The sequence below is a fragment of the Cuculus canorus genome, chromosome 1, assembly GCF_017976375.1.
Source record: "Cuculus canorus isolate bCucCan1 chromosome 1, bCucCan1.pri, whole genome shotgun sequence".
NCBI lineage: Eukaryota > Metazoa > Chordata > Aves > Cuculiformes > Cuculidae > Cuculus > Cuculus canorus.
The window spans coordinates 127,423,104-127,447,837 of NC_071401.1; the positions used below are offsets into that span (position 1 = coordinate 127,423,104).

The 24,734-nt window shown below is 37.3% G+C and overlaps 1 protein-coding gene across 2 annotated transcripts in view; it reads right to left on the reverse strand.

The window, feature by feature from the left end:
• Positions 1 to 1,227: 1,227 nt before the first annotated feature.
• SMC1B (structural maintenance of chromosomes 1B) overlaps positions 1,228 to 24,734 on the reverse strand; it is a 36,871-nt gene continuing 13,364 nt past the window's right edge. The window contains exons 11-25 of one of the 2 annotated variants that reach the window (XM_009564953.2): positions 23,928 to 24,107; positions 22,752 to 22,898; positions 22,016 to 22,153; positions 21,398 to 21,514; positions 18,283 to 18,389; positions 16,472 to 16,613; positions 14,918 to 15,063; positions 13,552 to 13,705; positions 12,033 to 12,131; positions 11,016 to 11,172; positions 10,118 to 10,272; positions 7,503 to 7,654; positions 7,189 to 7,258; positions 2,607 to 2,717; positions 1,228 to 2,333 (exon numbers count right to left, since the gene is read on the reverse strand). In XM_009564953.2, coding sequence (XP_009563248.2) covers positions 2,223 to 2,333; positions 2,607 to 2,717; positions 7,189 to 7,258; positions 7,503 to 7,654; positions 10,118 to 10,272; positions 11,016 to 11,172; positions 12,033 to 12,131; positions 13,552 to 13,705; positions 14,918 to 15,063; positions 16,472 to 16,613; positions 18,283 to 18,389; positions 21,398 to 21,514; positions 22,016 to 22,153; positions 22,752 to 22,898; positions 23,928 to 24,107 — 1,986 coding nt within the window. In that variant the 3' untranslated portion in view covers positions 1,228 to 2,222. The remainder of the gene's footprint in view (positions 2,334 to 2,606; positions 2,718 to 7,188; positions 7,259 to 7,502; positions 7,655 to 10,117; positions 10,273 to 11,015; positions 11,173 to 12,032; positions 12,132 to 13,551; positions 13,706 to 14,917; positions 15,064 to 16,471; positions 16,614 to 18,282; positions 18,390 to 21,397; positions 21,515 to 22,015; positions 22,154 to 22,751; positions 22,899 to 23,927; positions 24,108 to 24,734) is intronic. The other variant, XM_054081277.1, reaches the window with a different exon arrangement.

The window sequence follows — 24,734 nt, forward strand, 5'->3', positions numbered from 1 at the left end:
TAGCACTATCAGCTTCAACATCAGCTTAGAACAGTTAAATTGTTGCTTCATGCTGCAGCAAAATTAATCAGATGAGCTAAGCTATTTGTGACCCCGATTACTGCGATTATTTAAGTCCAACCTTCAAGGCATGCAGCACCTTATCTTGTGCCTGAAGTCAGATCCACATTAGAAAATCACATCCCTTCCCCTTTGGTAAGGATCATCTTACACCTAGCATTGGTGATTCTACCATTTTGTAGACACTGCTGAACTGCAACTTGTACAACAGCCTGCCCTGGCTCCAAGACTATTTATTTATATCCTGAAATGCAGATTAGTAAGTAATGGGTTATTTTAATTCCTTACATACACAATAAGCAGGCAGAAATATCTGGTTTTGGTTTTGTGTCCCCTTCTACCTCAGGATTTAAAATACAGTCAAAAGGGAAAGAATTTGAAACTTGTCTGTTCCATTTACCTGTTAGAAGTGAAAGAGTAACCTGTTTAAGACCCTGTTCAAATTATTACCCAAGTACCGTGAAAGAATTAAACATACAAAGTGATATGTTAAATGATGTTTGCTGATTCTACCATAGATGCTACCTCTTCTACTTAATTCACATTTATTTTTTCTAAATGGGAGTAAGATATTTATGGAAAACAAACTTGTTGACCATTTATTATCCTGTTTTGCTCAAGCTGTGTAATGAAGTTGAGGGGACATCTCTGATGATGGCGTACACTCTTAATAAAATATTTAAAGCCAAACAGACCATTCCTGTGTAGTAGCTAAAACATGTAGCTTTCACCACTCTTCAGACTGCTCAATTCTTTACTGTATTTTTCTATGTCAACCAACTGTTCCTAACAAATGGTTAAAAAAATACCACAAACCAACCCAAAACTTCTGTATTTGCTGTACAGACTAATGTGGGTCAAAGATTGCTGAAAATCACTAGAAGCTGCTCTTCTGTTCATCCTTCACACTACTCTACTTCATATCTGTCAACAGATTCTGAATTAAGGTACTGATGCTAACTCATGACTTACACTCAGAGTAAATAACTTTAATAAAGTGTGACAGTAACACAAGCATTTGATAAACATCTGTCTGCAGTGTAAGTGGGCACATTTGCGGTCTTGAAATGTTCCTAGAGGAACACGTTACCTGCTGCTCACGTCATTCCTTTCTTACACAGTAAGCCCACGTGTCCAAACATCTTCAGTTGTGCACAGTGAACATGCTATTAGCAACACATTACAAGGTAGACAGGTACAAGCACATGATGGACAAAAGGAAGCTAGTATATGAACAGAAGAAGATAGAACTATTATGAACAACCACAAACCAAGTAAAGCTCTTTCTTCAGAATACCTGGTGAAACGTAAGCCAGATGAAACCATTCAAGCTCTCTCAAACAGTGTTCTGTAACTAACTTCATTAACTTTGCTTCTTAGATGAAGCATGGCCATCAGAACAAACTGGACTTTACCAGGACAGCTACGTAATAACAGCCTAAACTGCAAACAAATACCTTTCTTTCTAAGGCTGCTACCTGTACAGCATCTGACTTGCACCCGATCTATTCTTTCCACTTTTGTGTGGCGCAGAATACCTGAAAGCTGAATTTTTTCCAAGTCACATCACACCTACAGAGATATATCATGAGCTTTAATAAAATTAAGTAATTCTCTCATAACATTGCAGTGGAAGACCAAAGTCTTACTGGGCATCACAAAAGTCACATAAGATAATGGCCAGATTCACATAGCTTGTTTCAAAAAAACAGGAAATAATCCTATCTGAAGGCAAATAGATGCAGCTGCAACACCAAAGAGAGGTAAAGGTCTTGACTGGTAGTAGCATGCATCTAAACTGGAGATGTGGCTAAACACGTTACTTTTCATTAGAAAAGCAAGAAGCTTATTCTTTGTTAACAGTGCACCTATGTGAACATGTAGCCCTTTATCATAAGGCAGAAACCCCCAAAACATCTGAAGAGAAAGCTTTGCTTACCAGAACATATATACTTCAGTAACAACCTCTGGCCATCTTTTTTAGTCATTAACAAAAGTGTATCACTGAATAACAGCTGCTTACCTACTGAATTTAGAAAATGCCTTGGTTTGAAAGGTAAACATTTCTCTATCAACCTCTAATAAACACATTGAAGCTAACAGTCCATTGGAAAAACAGTTCTTGCTGTGGTCACCTGGCCTTGAAATCATCCATCCATGCTTTATTCTGAAACAGGACTGAGTGTTTGCTTCTCTGTTCTTTCCTGGTCACCATTCTCTGGGTACTGGGTGAGATCGAAAGTCAGGACTCGGCTGAACATAATGTCATCATACTGCGAAGAGGAAGGACAGTAAAATTTCAAACATTTATGTTATTTGAAATAAGCATTTCATAAATGACTATGAAATAGAATTACGTGCTGGAGTTACCAAAATGATCCTTTCATTGAGCCAGTACCTGCACTTATTTCTGAACACAAAGTAGCTCACATCCAGCAACACAATTATGTACATGATTCATTGTAGTAACACTTAGGTGTGAATTAGTACTTCAACAAAAAATAGCTTGTATTCTTTAACAAAACTTGGTAATAATTAATTGTTACCTCTGGACACACTCCAATCAATGCGTCTGCTTTGGAATAAAACTCTTCCTTTAGAGAAATAACTATCATTTGCAACTGTTCATGTGCCTGATCTCTAATGAAACTTGATACCTTTGGAAAGAAGTCAAATATTTCAATAAGTCAGGTCTAGTAGAATTAAACCATGCTATAATTAGGGAATGATGTAGAAAGAACTGAACTACATTAGCTGCAAAATTCAGCAATTCAGTTAGGAAATAAGCAGGATAAAATGAGAAATAAGAGTCTTTAGATAGATACCACACAAGTTCTTAAAACAATCCCTCAGATTTGCTGCTTTTTGAAAAGACGTAAGAAAATAACAATTCTTTCAAATGAATAAAGTTACAGAAAAAGGGCACCACCGATGAAAAGTATTTTACTTACTATAAATGCTAAGGAAAGTGGAAATTCCTGAATAAGGGAAAAAAAAAGTGTGAAAAGGTGGTTACTGGCTGTACACTTAAATATGTGCTACTTTGCTGCAGACAGCAACATTTTTTCCCAATTATATGCAAAATAAAGCCACAAATATTAAGTTATAAATTGATGACTAAATAAGGCAGTATCCCACAATATATACGAAATGATGAATAAAGGAAAAGCAGTACCATTTTAGATAGACTTTTGTCTGCACAGTTACATCTATGCGATATGGAAGTAACTTTTTCAAGGGAAGGACTGCCCTTAATGAGTTGCATAACTCACATTTTACAGTATAATTACAAGTAAATTATTCAGGCTGAGAGAGTTGCGGTTGTTCAGCCTGGAGAAGAGAAGGCTCCAGAGAGACCTTACAGCAACCCTCCAGTACCTGAAGGGGTTACAGGAAAGCTGGGGAGGGACTGTTCACAAAGTGACAGGACAAGGGGGAATGGCTTTACATTGCAGAGGGAAAGATTTAGATTAGATGTTAGGAAGAAATTCTTCACTCAGAGTGGTGAGGCACTGGCACAGGTTGCCCAGGGAAGCTATGGCTGCCCCATCCCTGGAGGTGCTCAAGGCCATGTTGGATGGGGCGTTGGGCAGCCTGATCCAGTGGGAGGTGTCTCTGCACACGGGTGATCTTTAAGGTCCCTTCCAACTCAAACTATTCTATGATTCAAGATCTGCTTTGGTAAATCCTTAAATGGAAAGAATGTAAAAATTACCCAAGCCCTTCGTTCTACATATAAAACCAGAATACTAGTGAGTACTAGCAATATATAACTTTATAATTTTGCTCACTTGCAGTATTTAATTCTCTGTCTGAAGGTTTGGGTGCTTTCCAGTAACAACTGCACCTTACAGATAAGGAAAGAGATATGAAAGACCCCAAGAGCAGGGAAACATTCAGTTAATTATACTTGCAGATCACTCTTGCTTATTCTGCAATTCGACACACTTTTCACACATGCTTGAAGGATAATCTAACCCTCCTTATAACAATATCCAGATAGATGTTGAAGCCAACTCAAGAAATTTTTCAAGAAATCACTATTTTGTCATCTCCTCCTGTATTACACGGGGCAGCTGCTCTCCAAGCATATTTGCTTGCTTCATGTTGCTTATGTGAAAAGAGCAGCCCATTTAGTCACCCTGCCCTAAACTCTCCACACTGCATCTTCTCATGGGAGCAGCAGGCAGGCAAAGGACAGCACAAGGGCAGCAAGCCGAACGGGATGTTCCCACAGGGGCCACGCAGTCCCACCTTTAAAAGGGATGGGCATCTCTAGCAATGGTAAAAGCCTAACTCTACTTCAAAGCAGGAAGCTCAGCCTACCTTACCAGTCAGATTAGATGGGCCCTGAGGGCTCAACTAGTCATGCAGACTATTAAGGCAATTTCAGGTTTAACGCTAATGTGAAATATAACCCAAGTTCAAGAGCTCTTTGGCCATAAAGTGGTATTTATGGATGTTATTTTTATAAATATACATTAGATCAGAACTTAAAATACTTTAAACTGTATGCACTGATGTTTTTCTTCTCTTGAACACACGTCTTAAAAGCATACATTGTTGTTGCTGATGCAGCAAATGAAATATGATACTTTCAAACTGTAAAAAATACTATGAATTTAAGGTTATAAGCCTAGGAACCATTTGGGTAACAACTGTTAATAAGACCATCTTTTGAACACATGCAGTGGGCTACGAATGTGGTTTTTACCTGAAGAGAAGTAAACCAGATTTGAAATATGTTTGAGTTGCGAAACCCATTTTTGTTTTTAAAAATAAATCGAGTATTCTGTGTTTATAGTGTTCTGAAGAATAGTGCTTAGCGTATTCTAAGGTATCAAGTAAACAACTCTTCTTCGACCAGATCTGTCAGAATGAGCCTACTGAGAAAGGCAAGTAGAGGAAAGTGCCTCATGACTGCGTCTCTCATCAGAAATTATTAATGTCATGGAATGTGTAGGTAATTAATGATTGGTGTCTCTGTAACAACTGCAACAGGAGCTTATAAGGATAAAATAAATGAGTAATCCAGGTAAGGACCAGCAGTTTTGTTAGGCATTATCTGGGACCCCTGCTCAGCTGCAGACAGAACCATGGAGAACTTTACATTTGTATCCAAAAGACCACCTCAGAAGTCTGCAGAGGCAGGAAGGACTCCTAACCTAATGCACCACAACTCTGATGAAAAACAAAAGTGAAATTTAGCATTAAATAGCATAATAGCAGATAAGAAAAACAGCAAAGGAGAACTTGGAGGCAGCCCAGGTAACTGTAAGTCATCATCCACAATACATTTGATTCCAAAATTAAGAATACCAAACAGAAAACACTGGTGTTCAATCAGAACAAGTGATGTTCTGTACGTCAAATCATAGGAACCCTGAGCGAAAGCCTAGTAATTTAAAATTATTCCTGTTGAAAAGCTAAGATCACAGAGGTGTTTTGCATCACTTTGCAACCTTGTTTCTAAGCAACCTTGTTTCTAAGCAGTCATTGAGAGCCAAACCATAATGCTTGCTTAGCTATTGTAATGGGTTTGCATGGCAAGGTTTTGGTAGTGCAGGGGCTAGAGGGGTGGCTTCTGTGAGAATCAGCTGACTCCAAGACAGACCTGCTGCTGGCCAAGGCTGAGCCCATCAATGATGGCAGTAACAACTCTGCAATAGCGTATTTAAGAACGGAGTGAGGAGAGAACAGCAGGAGAGAAGTGAGAATGTGCAAGAGAAACAACTCTGCAGACACAGAGAAGGACAACAAAGGAGGAGGGAGAGGCTCCAGGCACCCAGAGCAGAGATTCCCCTGCAGATCCGGGTGAAGCCCATGGTGAGGCAGGCTGTGCCCCTTCAGCCCACGGAGGTCCCTTGGTGGAACAGATGTCCACCTGCACCTCATGAAAGACCCCACCCTTGAGCAGGTTGAGGCTTAAAGGAAGCTGTGACCCCACTGGAAGCCCACACTGGAGCAGCCATCTAGCAGGACCAGTCGGTCCACTGAGAGAGGAGCCCATACTGGAGGAGCTTTGCTGGCAGGACTCATGATCTCGCAGGGAACCCACGCTGGAGTAGCCTGTTCCTGAAGGACTGCACCTGTGGAAAGGACCCATACTGGAGCAGTTGGTGAAAAACCGCAGCCTATGGAAAGACCCCATGGTGGAGGAGTTCATGGTGGACTGTCTCCTGTGGTATGGAACCCACATTGAGTAGGGGAAGAGTATAAGGAGCCCTTCCCCTGCACCTGCCAAGCAAACTCTGGTGTACTTGGCACATCACAGCCAAGAAAAGACAAAGAAAAGAAAAAAATAGTTTGGGGATTATAAAACTGCTTTTGTTAAGCTCTATCAAGACTAACATCACTATTAATTAAGGCTTGGTCTTACTTCATGTGGAAAGGAATGTTTCAACAGAAGAAAATCCAAGCACATGTAGAGATCATTTTGATTCCTCCCCTACACATAGTCTCTGTTTTAAGTCTCCTCCACCCAGAGAATGACATCTGCAGCTGGCGATGCTTACTGCCTGTATTCTAGCCTATGTTTTTGCTATAGTGAATAGTTATTAGCAAAAACGGAAAGAAAATGAAAGGAGGATGGGAAGCTATCTTCATTAAGCAAGAATTCATGTGAATAAAAAGATAGGAGCGATGGTCCTTACTTGGTGTTAGTATAAAAATATTAGTAGGCCAATTACAAAAAATAAATACTCCAGCAACAGAATGACTTGATTTTTGAGGTGCAGTTACACTCCTTTCTGCTTCTTAGAGGTAAGGGAACGCAAAGGCCTTAAAAATTCCAAACAAACAAACGAAACCACCAATTCACAAATGACCTTTGTGTCAGATTGCACCGCACGTGGTCATGCAGTGTATTTTCACTCTCCTGACCTATTTTCTCAACTTCACAGTTCAGGGACTGATTAAAATGCACAGATTTATGAATCTAAACCTATCCCTAGTCTAACATTTCATACAATGATTATTTCACTCCTAAACCAAGTATAGTTTAAAATAGGTTAGTGCAGTGTCATCCATCTTTTTATCCCAACAACCTGCAATGAACAATAGCCATCCTTCTAAAAAAGATATCATTAAATCACAGATAAAACAGTAAAGTGAAAGGAATCAATTTACTTTATCGATGTTTGTGTTATCCAGGGCAGCATCTATCTCATCCAAAATAAAAAAAGGCGCTGGTCGAAAACTGTAGGAGACAAAACAGTATTTTGCATTTAGATGAAAAAACATTAACAAATATTCTAATTACTTTTTGAGATTCACTTACTCTATCATAAAATTTTGATAAGAAGTAATGACAGGTTAAGAATAAAGGACTTCAGTAAATCTCTGGATACTCTATTAGCAGATCTTTTTAACATGTTCATAATACTATCTCCCAGCCACTTACTCAGCCACATATTTGGATAACATGGTACTATTTCTTTTACCTGTGTATAGCAAACACAAGAGCCAGAGCTGCCACAGATTTTTCACCTCCTGACAAACTGTCCATTGGCATAAAGCGTTTTCCTGGAGCCAAACAGTTAAAGCCAATGCCTTCCAGATAAGGCTCCTCAGGATTTTCAGGACTAAGGAATGCCTGGAAACGGATACATTTCATTATGAAAAGTGACACATAATATCATTAAGATGGATATTTTTAAAGGTTTAAATACTGACTGAGATAGTCATAAAACTGAGACGTTAGCTTCCTTTGTGGGAAACAACTGTACAACTATACTGAAGAGCAGCATTATAATATTTCCCAGCAAATATGCCTTTGTTAATGAACCATAAGCTATGAGGCTAGTTCACAAATTAACGGTTCCAAGTATTTGTTATTCATAAACTTTCAACTACTAAATAAACTTGATTTTATCACCTTTTATTAGCTACTTTCTTTTTTTTTTTTAACTATTACAATTTTAGAGTACAAAACAGTCTTTTCTGTTTGGAAGTAAATATACTCCCAAAAGGCATCTTTTTTTTGTGAAAAGTTATCATAGAATCATTAGGTCGGAAAAGACCTTAGAGATCATCAACTCTAACTGTACCTGTCTACTACTAAATCATGCTCCCAAGCACCTCATCTACCTGCTGTTTAAACACCAGGGGTGGTGACTCCACCACCTTCCTGGGCAGCCTCTTCCAGAGCTTGATAACTCCTCCTGTGAAGAAATTTTTCCTAACATCCAATCTAAACTTCTTCTGATGCAGCTTGAGGTCATTCCCTCTTGTCCTATCACCTATCACTTGGGAGAAGAATCATAGAATCACAGAATTGGTTGGAAAAGACCTTTGAGATCACTGAGTCACTTACGAGTTTTACATAACCTAGGCTTTGAGCTGGAGAAAGATTTTAATACAGGTAGGCCTTCTTTATTACTTCTTATCCTGGTTCCCAGGTTCAAAAATTTAAAGTATTATTTTAAAGAAATGACCATTTTACCAAACCGTAAAAAGCATGATGGATAAGCTAATGGCTACCTAGTTTATTTTTCCTATTAAACAGATGAGACAATAAAATTATACAATGTCTTCCCCTCTGAACAAGTGGATACAGATAAAAAAGATTCCCATAGTTGACACTTATTTCAAATAGCTCATTTGGACATTTCACTGTCCATGGAAGAAGACTAGAAGAGATCTGGTGATAAACTCAGCAGTTGATCCATTTACGTAAATTTCTTAGGCAGTAGTTTCTTTTAAAAACACACAAGATGCTGATGAAATCAACTTTACTGCGCAATCTATTCAGTGCACAGATGTTTTGAGTCCAGAACTTCTGGAAGTTAAACTAAATCAAATATCAAAGCTTCTCATTTTTGTACTGAAGTGTAAAGTGTTATTAATACACATTAATATAGTATTAAGAAATATTAATCTTAGCAAATGATCATGTTAAGAAATTGTTAAGGTTACTTGAAAAAACATCTATTCAAGCTGCAACTGAGGCCACCACCTCTGATGGCAAAACTTGGCGCTAATTCTTTCCTTAGCTAACCAGAGCAATCATTTCCCTTCCAATGAAATTAGACCAGCTTCTTTCAGCTACTCTGTTAGTATCTAGAAGGCAGTTTTAGCTTCCCAGCTAAATCACAGGATAATATCTTGGCCAGGCTGCCTCCATGGCTCAAATCAAGGCACAGTATCACAGAACTCAGAAGGAAAGCACCCAAATACTAATTTTTTGGCAATGTATGTGGAAAATACTAGTTGTTTCAGTGATGCAAAGTCAAGACCTGCCTAATATTTAGTCTAGGAGAGAAGGTATATGCCCAGTATTCATGAAGAAAGAAATGCTTTACTATCCTGTCCAACCCAGAAACAGAAGAGATATATTTAAAGATACTTAAGGTGTTCACTGAATATCTGACTTTGAGGGAAAACACAAAATCTGAAGGTTAAGGCAGACAAGAATTCAAGCCTGAGCCCTTTAAACAATGAACGTTCTATGACATTTGATGTAACCAAAGCATTTGGGCTTTCTTCTTTACTTTTGGCATTAATACCGCAACATTAGCAAAGATTAATACAACTGTGACAAGTCTTCTACAGGTTCCTTAAAAGTTGCCAATGTACGAAGTCTGTCTTTTTAAAATATTTAAGTGGGGTATAAGGAGCTTTAAAACCTCATACAAAACATTAGCTCTGAAATACAGATTCATGGTTTTCAGATTTATCTACACTAATGATTAAGAGGTTTCAACTACCTATTATTGGCATCACTAGATCTGTAAACCAATACTAATTTTAAGTGAAGTACTCAAATACTTTACACATTTGTGTCATGATAATTTACAATTAATTCTGATAAATACAAAGAATAAAAATAACCCAAACTGAGTAGTTCCCAATTTTGTTAACACTTGAAATCATATTTCTCTGTCTAATGTCAAATATTACTTACTGGTTCTCTGAACCTGAAATTCTGAAGTCTTCATTTTCTTCTTCAGGACTGAAACTGCCTTTGGAAACTAGAAGTCTTACTAAGTTCTCTTATTCTACTTAACAAAGCTGTCAAATAGGCCTTTTAAGCCAATAACTTAAGAAGATGACACACCTGAGCGCTATGGTTTCTGCAGAGCTTCTTGTAGATTTGATCAACAGCTACAGACGCATGCTCAAAGCATCGGCTAAAAAGCTCATATCTCTTTTTTTTCACCTCTTCAAACTCTTGCTTGCATGTTCTGGCCTCCTTTCTGCTGGCCTCAAAAGCTATGAAAAAAAATTACTCCATAATAAGCCTCTTAGCAAATACACAGAACAGACACATGTTGTGTACTGTAACAAGCAGAAACTCAAAATACATGTTGCAGAAAAAGGTTCTAAGGAGCATACAAGTAGCATACCAATATTATTAATTCCTTCTGGATTTCAAATGGAGGCCCCAAAAATCTGAAAAGCTGGGATGCATTCCACCTGCCCTATGCACATTCGTCTAGAGCAATGAACAAAATTCTTCTACCAATTCCTTCTCTGAGCTAGGTGGCCTCAAGCAGCACCAGCATTTACCTGTTACAACTTCAGAACTCCTTGCTTTTCTTAATATGTTTATGTCTGCAATGCACTTTGAGGACACCAATAGTTCTGCAGCAATGCTCCTGTCTGAGCTCTGGACAACACAGATGTGTTCCTTCAATTATTTAAGAAAAATTTAAAGAATTGTATGATTAAAATCAGTAACTTTTACTAATTTTTAAAAATAGTTCATGATGTCATGATTTGGTCAACAATGTATCTTTCCAGTCATTCAAACTGTATTTCAATAAACCACTGCAGAGTAAAGCATATGTTAATAAATTGTTTGCAATAATTAAAAAGAAAACTGAGGATAAACACTTCGAGCACAAAAAATACCTTAATTTCTGAAAGAAGGAAATACCAGAAAGAGGAATTTAGATTAGTGTGAAAAAGTCTCACAGTTAGAAATGAGACTGATAAGAACGACTCAGTGTTACCATCTATGGATTCCTGAAACTTGTCCCGAGCTATCTGTAATTTCTCTACTGCTCTCAGGTTTGGAGCAGCTGTCTTCACTAAAGTATTCTCTTTAGATTTTATTTCCTGCTGCATCTGGTTCAGCTGATCTTCTATATCTTTATCAGACAGTAGGTCCTAAAGAAAAAAATAAAAATATTAGAGAAATGAAATTTGTTTGTAGGGCAAGACACTTCAATATATATGGCAAGAGCTCATGGTTTCTGCAGGAAGTACCCCACTCAGCTTTAACTGGAAACACAACAACACAAAAGAACTCTACCCGAGTCTTGGTTCTCAGACAAGGTCTTTAAAAAGAGACAACAAATTCCCTTCAGCCTACAAGTCTGGGTTAAACTGTAACAGAGGAGGAGGAGTGGCTGTCTTCACTGTTTGATTTGTTAAGAACAATCTTTGCAGACAGTTTCTTGATGAGTTCTCTGAGACAAATTCAAATCATGACAGATTCATCCTTGGCACTGTACGTAGACTCTGACATTTAATTATATGCCTTACGGTTAAAAAGGGAAAAAAAAAATTACGGAAAACTGCTGAAAAAACATGACCTAATGGAGTGTTACAGAAGGAAGCACAGCAGCCTCAGTCTCTGAAAATGCTACAGAGAGAAATTGGTACAACTCCCCTGGCAGCCAATCACTGGTTTCTACAGTTCTGAGACATAATCTATAGTGTTGGAACTTAAAGGCAGAAGGTAAACAAGGAAGGAAAACAGAGTTATATTTACTATTTCTCCATTCTACTTTTATCATTTACTTAAGCTTTAAATCAAACTGAATTATATGGGAAGCTGACCTATCCAGAAATCCCATACATCAGCACTATGTATGATTGCAAAACCAAAAAATACACACACGCTCTTAAGCTTAACAGTGGTTTTAGTAAGTTTCATTTAAAGACTAGTGTCAACAATAATTTCAACAACTGAAATATTTTAAATAAAAAGAGTCGATCTCTAATAATTTCAAACAAAAGACTACCTTCAGGTCTTCTGCTAGGCCGCTGTAGTCTATCTGAATTGCCTCTTCCCTTTCATAGATACTTGATGTAGTCTCTGTGCCTTCTGTTTCAGTTCCTAGCTATAAATACAAAGGACATTCCAGTTCAGAAATACAACACTGTTAACTTTTAAACTGTTAAAACAATACATCAAAAGGATATAAAATGAGGAGACAGTAGTAACATGGTATGAGGTAAAGTTATTCCATTGCTCCTCCCCTAGCTAAAATGAACTTAACAGTTAGTTGAGGTCCTATGAGTCTAATTAAAAAAATGCACCTTTTATGTGAAGATGAAAGCATCTGCTTATTTCAGTCTGGAACTAAGAAAGCAGTAGTAATTTATTTGTTATATTTAGAACAATGTGCATACTGTACATCTCCTGACTGGAAAGAATTTACATTCCCATGATAACGCACTCCCCTTTCAAGGAAATGCTCTAAAGTGTGTAAGTTGAGGCAATTCTTCCACTCAGCCTCAGAAGAAATTAGTAGCTTCAGTTCTCTAGAGCATAAGCAGCCTATCTTCTTGACACTGTAAACCTGCATTTTAAACAGCTCCTTTCCCCTGAACGAAACAAGCGCTGCATGTTCTTATCAGTTCCCTTCCCTTTCTCAGAACCAAATTTTACTGGTCTTCTCAGTGGTATTAATTAGGAATTGAAGTTGTGATTCCTACTGTTCACCTCCCTGGTTTCATTTCTTCCTTATTCTTTAACAGTGAGAGCTGAGCTGCCTCCATACTCTGATGATTAGCAATTCATGTCCTTTCCCTTCAAATACTGCCCATCACACTGCCTTCATTTTGTTTTCTGACCCATTCACTCATACCTATCACTCGAACAAAAGTAATTTTCTAAGGAATGGTTCAACAAATCTCATCCCAAACTCACAGACTCATAACAAGTCCTTCAAACTCATGGCTCTTTCCTTTTGTAATGGTGGAGAAAATTTAATATTGTCTCATAAAAGATATGCTGAAAAAAGAGGGAAGACTGAGAAAAACAAGGAGGGTCAGTCCTTTGAGAGCAGGGATATTTCTATTTTAGCCTATCCCCGATTTCCATGAATACCTACATCTACTGAAGGCAAAAGGATGATTTTAGACAGTACTTATATTATGGATGGTTAACCAAGTATTATCTCAACCTACATACTTGCCATATTTAACAGTTCTGAACCGACCCCTGCATGTCCTTTTACATATACATACCCAGAATACTCCTTTCATACCAATTTTCTCATACCACAGTGATTTTTCATATTTCACAGGAATACATTTCAATCACAAGCAAAACCACTTGCAAACAACATTACTGTCTACAAAAATAAACAAATCCTTCTCTTAATGGATGGGGCCTGATCCCATGAAAACAATGTATTTATTTTAACATTACTATGCAAGACAAGCAGTCCCTTAAGGAAAAAGAATGTATCTTTAAATTCAAGATTTAATAATTGCTCCTCCATAACATCTATGTCCTGTAAACATTTTAAGTACCTCTATTTCACTGATGTCATCCAGAGATCCAGACAGGAGCTTTATTTTCAAGTCCTGCACCTTGCATTCAAGAAGCATATTGTGCCGTCTCAGCCTCTTTTCTTCCAGAGCGGTTTCTATAGCTGTAGCTTCCTTTTGTAATTTTGTAGCTTCCCTACATACACAAAAGACAAAACTATTAAAGAGCAGCAGCTTCATTGCCAATAACACCCACAGTCATATAGCATGAAAAATAGTTACCAAACACAAAAAGGGCTTTTTCCTCTGTTATCCCTATCAAACAAAGGAAAACGGTACTTAACTTCTTGCACCTCCTTCATTCTCTCAAATTGCTCAAGTGGGAGCTGGGAACCACAGGCTATTCTAGTACTCAAGCCAACACTTCGCTATTCTGTACTAACTCTTAAATCTATCACAAGGTAAATGCTAGTAGCATGGACTTAGTTTCACTAATACATTGCACGGTCACACTAAAGCATGTTCAAATATCCACCTTCCCTAATTACAACTTAACTCTCTGTTCAGCTGAACATTCATGGAGATTTAGTTCTTTTAAAATTTAATCGGTATCTTTTATCATTACTCTACTTGGAATACACCTTTGTGAGAAATTCCTTTGATAGTATCGAGTTGCTAAATAAGGTAGAGATGTAACCATCTTATATTGTTAAAATTACATACTATAAAATTAATTACTAGGCAAACAATATATGACTTCATACAAAATTTTGGAAGTTTACCTAGCCATACTGTGCCAGTGTTGCAGTTTAAAGCATAAGGAAGACAGCTGATTAAGAGATAGTAACCATGTCAATAATAAACTAAGAAAACTGAGGTGTGAATTGCCCTCAAAGCAGAAAGAACAGTACGGGCAAAGTAGTGACCTAACATTAATATTAGTTTAATACTTGAAAGGCCTGGAGAAAATGAGAACACTGAAATCAGAAAAAAAACCCAAACAACACATTAATTGAACCAACTGTATGACAAGCAAAAATACAGAACCACCAGCAAACTTAATATGCCTCTCCTCCATCACATTATACACCAATAGGTACTTAACAGAAGTCATTATATGTTTATAAGAAATCACAAAGAGACCTAACACCAGCTAGGTAGTAAGATAATGTTATTCTATGTGGTTCACAGGATGGTTCTCATGAAATAGTCTGGTTCCCATCACTTTGGGGAACCACATAGTGCATAATGAACACTCTTTAACGAATGCATACTGTACATGCAAATTACCATGTCTCTCATGAACCTTTCACAAGAAAGCAGAACAAGAGAAATTAAAACATTTGATTGCTATCACTCTAAATATTATCACGTTAATCATTTTCCCAGGAGTACAATTAGTAATTACCTATTAAGAGTTAACAATGTCTTTCTGAACTCTTCAACTTCATTTTGGGTTTTTGTAACCTGAGATTTATGAACATTTAATCTATCCTTAAGATGTTGCTGCTGCTCCACAATTTCATTCACTTTTTTTAGAAGCTTTTCCTCATCCTGCATAGAAACATTTACATTTTTAACCCTTCACCAAAAATCTTAACACAGAACCTTTATTATACAGAAAGAAAGAATTAAACTTTGAATGTTACAACACACACAAATGTGCTACAGCCAAAATCTAAAAGGCACTGGGAAAGAGCTTGTCTTGCATATAGGAAGATACAGTGGTTTTGTATACATACGCAAAGACAGCTCCAGATCTGTGATTGTCTTGGTCTAAACCATAAAGTGATAAAACAAGGAAGGGACCCTAGGATGCCTATAATCTGTAGGCTACTCCCTTTTCTTCAATAGTTCCTCAGCCCTGCAAGAAAGATCCCATCTGCTGTGCATCTACAACACATTCAACAACACCTAACGTAACCTGAAATCCTTTCATAAGTATTGTTCATTAAAGATAAATCATCAAGCAATCTGCAGAGAACAAATGATCTATGGAGATACTCTAGAAGAATCTTCCCCTATATAACCCATATCATTGCCAAACTGCTAGGAATGAGGTGCTATAATACAATAAAACTAATGCTACATGCATGAAAAAATGGTCCTTAAAGAGACTAAATATTATGGCAACTTAAGCAAGACTTATTGCTGTGGCAATATCAGAACAAAGTACCTCAGAATTTAATACACATAATACTTCTCCAGGATAAAAATATCTGAATTTGCTCAGTCATACTGCAGAAAAATTATGTACACAGTCATGAAGTCAGACATGTTTTTGTGCATGCCTGAGTAAGGGCCTATTGTTTTCCCTCAGTATCAGAAATGTGTCTTCTAACGTAAAAATAGACTTCAAATGATGCATGTGGAGGATTTTGTCCACTTTGGGGAAGTTACAAATTTCATCTTCGCTTTGTATTCAAAGCACTAATACACATCTTTCCTCCTTCACTTTCCAGTGCACCACAAGCACAGTTCAACACGCAATATTAACACAATAAAAATTACTTATGGATAAAAAACACCATCAAGGAGGAATCCATACTTCTTACTTCAAAAAATTATCTAAATTAGTTTTCAAATAATTATTTTAAGCCTACTAGCGGCCGTCAAGCACCTTAAAGATGCAAAGCACCAGATTTGTTTACTGCTACTCAAAATCTTCTAAAGCATCTCAGTCACATACTACCAGTTTTATCTGTAGTCATACGCTGCTCTTCCATATAAACTAAACCCAATGTAATGCCGTACATATAGTAATCTCACATTTTAATTAATAGAACAGAAGCTAAGTACCTTAATATGATATAATAGGTTATTCCAAGGTTAAAATGACAATATGCAATTGCATTTTTTAACACTTAGAAAGTCAACACTGCATTAAGTTCTAGAAGAATTACTCAACAGCATCAACTATGTTTATTTAAAACTGTAATTCAACGTACTCTTTTATAGTTACCTTCTGTAGCCCATTAATCTCAGCTTCATCTTTCTGAGTGGTCTCTCTTAACTTGCTGACTGCATTTGTTAATTTTTGTAGATGATCACGATTATATTCCAGCTGAATGTTTAGTCTTGTCTTCTGATTTTCAAACTCCAGTCTAGCCAAAGTACAGTATTTCAAACAAAAACTTGAAAATCGCTGTTACTAGCCTGTTTGTAAGTTATTGCATTTTCACTTTGACTAATCAGACAGCATTTTTATATCTTGTAGTTGAACACAAAAATTTGCATACATCTGAATCACTGACTTCACTACAACACATCCTACAGATATAAGGGAAGTTACAAACATACAGCAATAATAGTTAAAAAAAAAAACAATATAAAGATATAGTACGGCCATATTCAATATGGAAAGTAACACTAGAAGCTCCAAGCACCTCTGTATGAAATATACACCTGTAAATGATGCAGAAACACGCTGGGAAAAAACTATGCCTATGCTGTGTATTTATCTAATGCCTGTGCTCCCAGCTCAGTCTCTGTAAGCCTCCTAGTCAGACTGCATGTATGTTGATCTTCTAATATTATAAGGAAACTATCTCATTTGGGAGATGTCAATTAAGAAGCACGATACCAGAGATTTTTAAGCTCCATTTGGTCTTGCTTATCATCTCTCAGTTGAGATCTGTACTTGTTTACAACAGTACAATGGCAGAAGCTTCTTCACATGCTGCTTGTGACAAAGGACTGAAGTAACACTAAGCGTCTGTTTATGGCAAAGTCTCCTCTCAGCTGTTACTATCCTCTTCTGAGCTTTGAGATTCCCTAAAGCTTTACTGCATCTGTTCCACCTCTTGGTTCAGGCAAAAGGGTTGGCAAACATTAGCTCCAGGCTGTGCAGACCTGGGCAAAAAGGCACCATAGCACAGGCTTACAGGACTAATGGTGGCACATTAGAGCACAAGTAAAGCCAAGGCTTTATGTGCAGTGCAGCATAAAGCCATACAAAAAGCTCCTCTTTCCACTGTCCTGTTACTAACTTACTACACTTCACCACACTTCAGTTCTTGTAAACATAATTAAAGGATGAAACCCTTTCAGCCAGCAGGTGCTTTAACTGCAACTGAACGCACTGCACTACTACCTCACTGCAGCCTTAGCCAAAACCATAGGACTGTACCAGTTTCTGAAAACCAGATTCTCTTAGAGATGGCTGAAAAGAAAATGGAGTTCAGTGCTAGCCATTACACTTCTCATGCAGAAAAGGTGTCTCTTCTATAAATAATGTCAGGAAAAGCACAAACTATACTACAAGGGAACAGTTCATTTTAGCATTCTCATCCTTTGAAAGGAATTGGTCCTGTGACACGTGCCTGTTTGACGGGAACACCAGCTGAGGTTGCCTGTGAGAAAATTAAGATCCTATTTTCCTTAACAGTATGTTCCTGTACCAAATCACTGCATTTTAGAGGCAGCTCTCCTTTAAGATTTTTGACACATACGTGAGCCTTCATGCCATCTCAGTTTGTGATACAGACATTTTTCAATGCAGATTTTAGAAAATTATTCTTTGCTTTGTTTTTGCACACCAGCGCTACCGAAATAGGGAATTTTAGCTTTCAAGTTTGTAGCAAAATGTTACTGATAATAACTGGCCAATAAACTCAAACCATAGCAACGCAACTGCTAACTTATCTTTGCACTGATAATATAACCTTTTACAGTATTCTAGTTTTTGTGGCATTTCCTATGATGGAATTACTCATTTACCATGCTGCCCAATCTAACATGAACCAGTTTTTATATTTCAATTACAAAGAACACCTTTTCTTATCAATCTCCTCTTGTTGTTTCAAATGTTCTTGTTCATAGACACGAATATTTTCTATACCAATTTCTTCACAGAACTCCCGGAAAACAGCATCTTCATCCTTCAAATAAAGAGAAATAGGGCAAAAAAATGTTTCTACTATTTTGGCACTCACAGAAGTAAAACATTTAGACAATCACTTTAGGCTATAGGATGTACTTCCAAGCTATTTTAAGACATGGAAAATAATCTGTACAGAGAAACAATCTGTATCTGACATCTTCAAACAACACTTTCATTTCAAATGTCAGATACCAGGCACACGACCTGTAAAAGGTAACTCAGATCTAAGCTCTTCTGACACCACCTGGTCATTTCAAATACAATTACAGTCATCACAGAGTAACTAACTCCCCTGGTTTCATCTGTGGTTCCCAGGCGACTAAAGAGAAAGCTGAACAGCATACAGTAAACTAGTCAGACACACCAGGCTTCTTGTGTGGCTCATTTTAACCTTTCAAGCCATCCATAAATATTAATTATTATGTTCCATTTATAGCAAAGACACAGCACAGAACCTCTTATTTCCTAGTTACATAGTATGTACCAACAAAAGCTTCAGCCAAAACTAGTCCTGAAATTCTAACAAAAAATGTAAGCATGCAAATATTAGGTACAACATATTAACATGCCGCAGGACTAAACAAAGAAACAGCAACAGCTGAAAGTATCTAAAAGAAAATGAAATGGACTGAACGAAATTGTAAGAGAACTTTTCAGGTCAAAACCCAGTACTGCTTATGTTGTTTCAGTACACGGGTTTGTTTAACCCGATGTCAGATACTACATCAAGTTACACTAAGCAAGTAACACTATCGTTTGGAAACTGATAAACACTGGTAAGCAGCCTCCACTTTGTTTTGGGTTTTGGTTTCTTTTGTTTTTTCAAAATAAAAATAGAAAAGGTCCCTGCATCTGGAATTCTTATGGCCTAAATATGAATGACTTTCTCAGTGTTTCCACACTGCAGACATCTGCACTCCCTTGTGCCTGCACCACAAGCACGATAGAGAACACGCAACAGTTTCAGCTTATTTTACATGCAGAATTCTAGTCACAGATTAATCCAAGAAAGACTGATGATAATGGATCAGAGGCCAGGAACTAAATTACGCACATACTGTACATCCCAAGTAACTGCAGATAGTGGTGAGGAATCTGAGGAATCTCTCTAAGAATCTACATTTACACAAGCATCTATGTGTAGGGCTCTAAAATTTCCAAATAAAACAGCAGCACCACTTTTCTGTAGTTTGTACCAGACTCCCTTGTTTGGCAAGACTAGGAACAAAGGCAATTTCCAGAGAGAAATAGGGAGACCAGAGGCCAGAGTTACTGTCTACTCTACTAGAACACAGCACAAAATCCCTCTTGCTATTGGATTAGGATTTACTACTACTAACTTCACTGAATGCCTTCAGTCTCTTCACGACAATCATGCTTTTGAATTTGTCACCAGCATGCACAAACTCTTCTGGTGATCATGTGAAAATCAGAGCTGTTTAGTACAATAAGAAATAATGACTTTAGACATGTAGGGACAGCACAAGGTCCCTAAGCTCCACATCAGCTACCATTCAAAAAGCAGGGAGAGCAAAAGCAACAGTTATACTGTGGGCTAGCTCAATTCAAATTAATGTAGGCATATAACGATGTTAAACAACAAAAAAACCCCAAACCTCCTACCAACTCCCAACCCCCACCAAACCCAAAATCACAATATCCAAAAAAAAAAAAAACCAAAACCCCCAAACTCTCAAGCAAACAAACAAGAAAAAAAACACCAGAGGAGTGCATGATTGCTGACAATCATGCACAACTCAACCATTCTCCCAGAGTAATGACAGTGCACAGAAAATAAAGACATTGGCTACTTCCCAAGAAGTGAAAGGAATCTTCACACCATGCTGCTCTTTAGCTACTTTTCTAGTACATAGTTGTGTAACAGGTCATTGCCAACATGACATAATCCTGAACAAATCACTCTAGCAGGGCTGAGAACTGATCTTAGCTCTAGAAAACTGATACAGAGTACTCTTCCTAATGGAATGAGCATGCCTGGCCTATTCTGCTTGTTGCTTGCAGAAGTAGTGGTTCTCCAGGTGAAAAGATACTGATACAGCATTTCCATGTAGAAACAGAAAAGGTTCTGCTACAACTGCAGTGAGAATGATTTGCAGGAGGACAGTCATTCACATGGAGACTTTACTTACTGAATGCACTGATTACTAAAACATCTTGTGATGTTTTGTGAGTGCATACAGAGTTTAGCACATACAACATACTCTCACGTATTCTGACAAAGAACAAGCTGAGACATAAAATTTTACCCTCAGATCATGAAAGATCTAGAGAGTATTTTTCTGGGAAATGATCTACAGTTACACTCTGCATTGAGAGCCCTAGAGCTGTGAACTTCAATGGATTGTCCCTGCTCAATACTACAAAGAGTAAATCATATTTACTAGCAGAGCAGGAAAAAGTGGGAGAAAACCAACCCATCTTCTTCGAACTCTAACATTTTCTCCTTTATCAAATGAAATTATAGTGTATACGTTAAGCAAAGCTTAAGAAGGAGAAGGTGATTGATTTAGAATCATAGAATAATTAGGGTTGGAAGGGACCTTAAAGATCATCTAGTTCCAAACCCTTGCCATGGGCAGCGACATCCCACTAAATCACGCTGCCCAAGGCCCCATCCAACCTGGCCTTGAACACCTCCAGGGATGAGGCACCCACAACTTCCCTTGGCAAGGGAATCCTGTATCTCTCCAGCATTTGGTTGGTTGGGTTTGTGTTTGGCATGTAAAAGTCACAGAATTTTGATTTTAAGAAGTTGATATGCAAAGCTATGATACATATACAGAATCATGTAAGTGCATTTCTAGTCAGAGTTACTTTGGTAAATAAGTAGAGAACGTGGAAGAATGCTGGAGTAACTTACAACCCTTGTTGAAAAAGTAGTTTACAAAGTTAAAAGTTGTCCAAGTTTTAAAATTCAGCAGGAACAGAAAGAATTTTCTTTATTAAAAATGCACAAGCTGTCTGGACTACGACAGAAGTCATTACCTCATTAATCTTTTTCTGAAATGCTTCTATTTTTCCTTTTCTTTGTGCTACTCCTTCATTCAGCATATCATACTGAGACTCAATATTTACCAGTTCACTTTCCAATTTTGATTTTTCCTAGACAGAAAGAAAGGAAAAAGATAGTATTTTTTCTTAATAGGATGGTCAACTTTCTAGAAATCAAGACAATTTTATTCCAAATTAACTGTTTTTCCTGATTAAAAACATAAAACATTTTTTTCTCAAATGCCACTTACCCACTATTGCAGCCAATTTGCACACAATGATTACAGTTTTAATGAATAGGAAAGCAAACTACATTATAAGTATCACTTAAAGTGCATTTTGACTTATAGACTTTCGAAGCTTACCAAATGATAAGCCAAGCTTACCAGAAACTCATATTTAAAACCTAGAAGAGTAATTTACTTGAAGCTTTTTCTTTGTATTCTTTTTTTTGTATTTTATTAATTCCTCAGTCACAACTGCCATGCATAAAACTTAAACTGAATTAAAAAAACTACATAAGAAAGTCGTGTTTACTTCACCGGTAATTACAGCTTAGGGAAAAAACCCACAATTATTAAACATGAAGATTATAAAGGCTTAGTACTATACCACATAGAGATTAGCAAGATGTTTCTTTTTAATAAGGTCTAATTCACTCTGTGAATATTTAAGTCTTGTCTGAATTCCGTGGCAATGAGCATGCAACTGCTTCAAGTCAGCCTCCTTACGTTTGACCTTCATTAACTCCTAGAAAAATATTACAATGACAGTAGAGAAAAAGCATTTTCAACTAAAGGTGACTTACTTGGAAATCACTCATTTTTCAGATTCATGCACTACATAAAACTACTCTCATTGACACAGACCCATTCAAGGCAAGTCCTGATGACACTGGACATTTTGTGACAGATTTATTTCTCAGAAGCAAACATATGCTTGCAAATCCTAAATTCTTACTCTAGCCCTCCTCCAAACTAACTAGAAATAAGACAACTTGTTTTAAACTGATGTACTTTAGTCCATGCAAACATTTTCACGTTGACAGAATGTATCATCTTTTGCACTAGAAGTCTTCAGGTACTTTGAACCACAGTTCTATTGCCTTGAAGGAACTTGTCAACAGCGCTGTCCTCTTTTTCCACCTCTTTGACACATCAGACAACCCACCAGCTATAGGACAGAGACCCACAGTCAATTATTAACTGGAAGAGTTTATGCCCCGCCTTCAACTTTTAGAAGTTTTGAAAATCTTACTTTTAGAAAATCATCTTCCTATAGCTGAATTGCATTAGATAAAACTTTAATTCCTTTATGCCTTTTGCAGGTAAGTGCTCAAGAGACCTACCTTTAACTCATTAATCAAGCTATCCCTTTTTTCTTTCATTTTATTCATTTCTTTATCATCCCAACATCTCGCTTTAAATCTTAAATCACTTGATCCTCCAGAAATCACTCCAGACTTCATAAATAAAGTTCCATCAAGAGCCACTGTCTGGAAGATGGAAGAATAAATAAATAAATTAAAATCAAATAAATCTGAACACAGAGCAGTCAAAATATTCCATGAACTAGGGCACCAAGACAGGGTAGTTAAACAAGCAACAACCACATTTTAGCTGGCCTCTGATTCTTTTTCCTATTCCAAACCTGCTAACATAAGACACTTGCATCCACAAAAAAAGGCTGTTGTTTCTTAGCACTAGTCACATTTGGGTATTATTACAACGATCTTATATAAAAGGAAATGAAATTGTGTAATTTCCTTGTATTTAGGAAATTAATATGAGACATTTATGTATACACTTGCAACTTAAAAGGTTATGTCTGATTCAGTGGAGCAAACCAAGCAATATGATAATATGATGAAGGAAAACAGCTTGTTTGTAAATGGAGAGTATAAATTCTAGTGTTTTTGTTACCTGGCTGGATTGCAAGTAAACATGATTTCACACTCACCTTCAACTTAAGAGTTGTTTTGAGGGAGAATTTTAGAACATTAACTAAGTGCATGAAAGGACGCTACTGACTGTGTCAGCCACAGAGATATGGATAAGAAGGCATAACTGCAGAAAGAGACAGAGAAGCTTCCAGTCCTCAATGCAATCCGCATCTACAACCTAAGAAGTTTTGTCAGATATTTTAAAGAATTTTTGAAAGCATTTCTCCACAGAAAAGCTAGCAAGATAAGGTTTTATATCTGGCAGTTTTAAAAACAGGATTATCTCTCCTCCCTCCTCCTACACTTCATCAAAAGGAACATACCAAGAAACATATTTGGATACCAACTATACTCTAATTTGTCTCTTTTTCCCAGAAAATCAGTCAAACATACTACCAGTCAGATGAAAATATAATCGTGTGAAATATCTGGGATTTGTTTATGTGGGAGTAGACTAGACAGCGTAGTACCATTCTGTGTTTATCTGTAATAGTTTGTGGGATGTTTATAGAGTTACTATTTAAATAGCATCAAATACATAACTGCTATGAAAAATGGATGAAATAAAACTCAGATTCTTACTTTCAACCTCACTGGTCCATCAAACGCTATTTGTTTTGCTTCTTTAACTGTTTCACAAACCAAGCCATTCCCACACACAAACTGAATCACTCTTTTCAGTGGAGCAAATGGAGTTTGTATAACATCCACCATCATTTTAGCTCCTTTTATCTCTCTCAACTTCTCATTGATTGGTTTAACCTGTAAAGCAAATAAGCAGTGCTTAGAATCCATGCTGCACTAGCAAAGCATTTTCAAATTTGAGTGGTCTGGGGACAGGACACAGAAATCAACAGAACGGGGGTCTCAGTCACTGCCAAGACTAAATACAGATATGATGGTTTTCATATTCTGTGTATACCATGGTCTTTACATCTGTATAATCTCTTTCACCATGCATGGCTGTAAGTACACTAATGCATGTAGCATGGTGAATAAACAAAATGAGTTAAAGATCTGTGTGCAGTTGCAGGGCTACAATCTTCTTGGGATCATGGAGACACTGTGGGATAACTCCTACAACTGGAGTGTTATAATGGAGGATTAGAAGCTCTTCAGGAAGGACAGGCTGGGAAAACAAGGAGGTGGAGTTGCCCTGCATGTGAAAGAACAGCTGGATTGCATAAAGCTCTGCCCGGGGAAGGATGAGCAGCCAACTGAGACCTGAGGAGTAAGAACTGAAAAAAAGAACTGGTAAAGGAAGATTGTAGTGGGTGCCCGCTACTGGCTGCCTGACCAGAACAAGTGGATGAGGCCTTCTAAAGATAGCTAAAAGCAGCATCACATTCACAGGCTCCATTCCCCACCGGTAACTTGAGCCACTTCAGT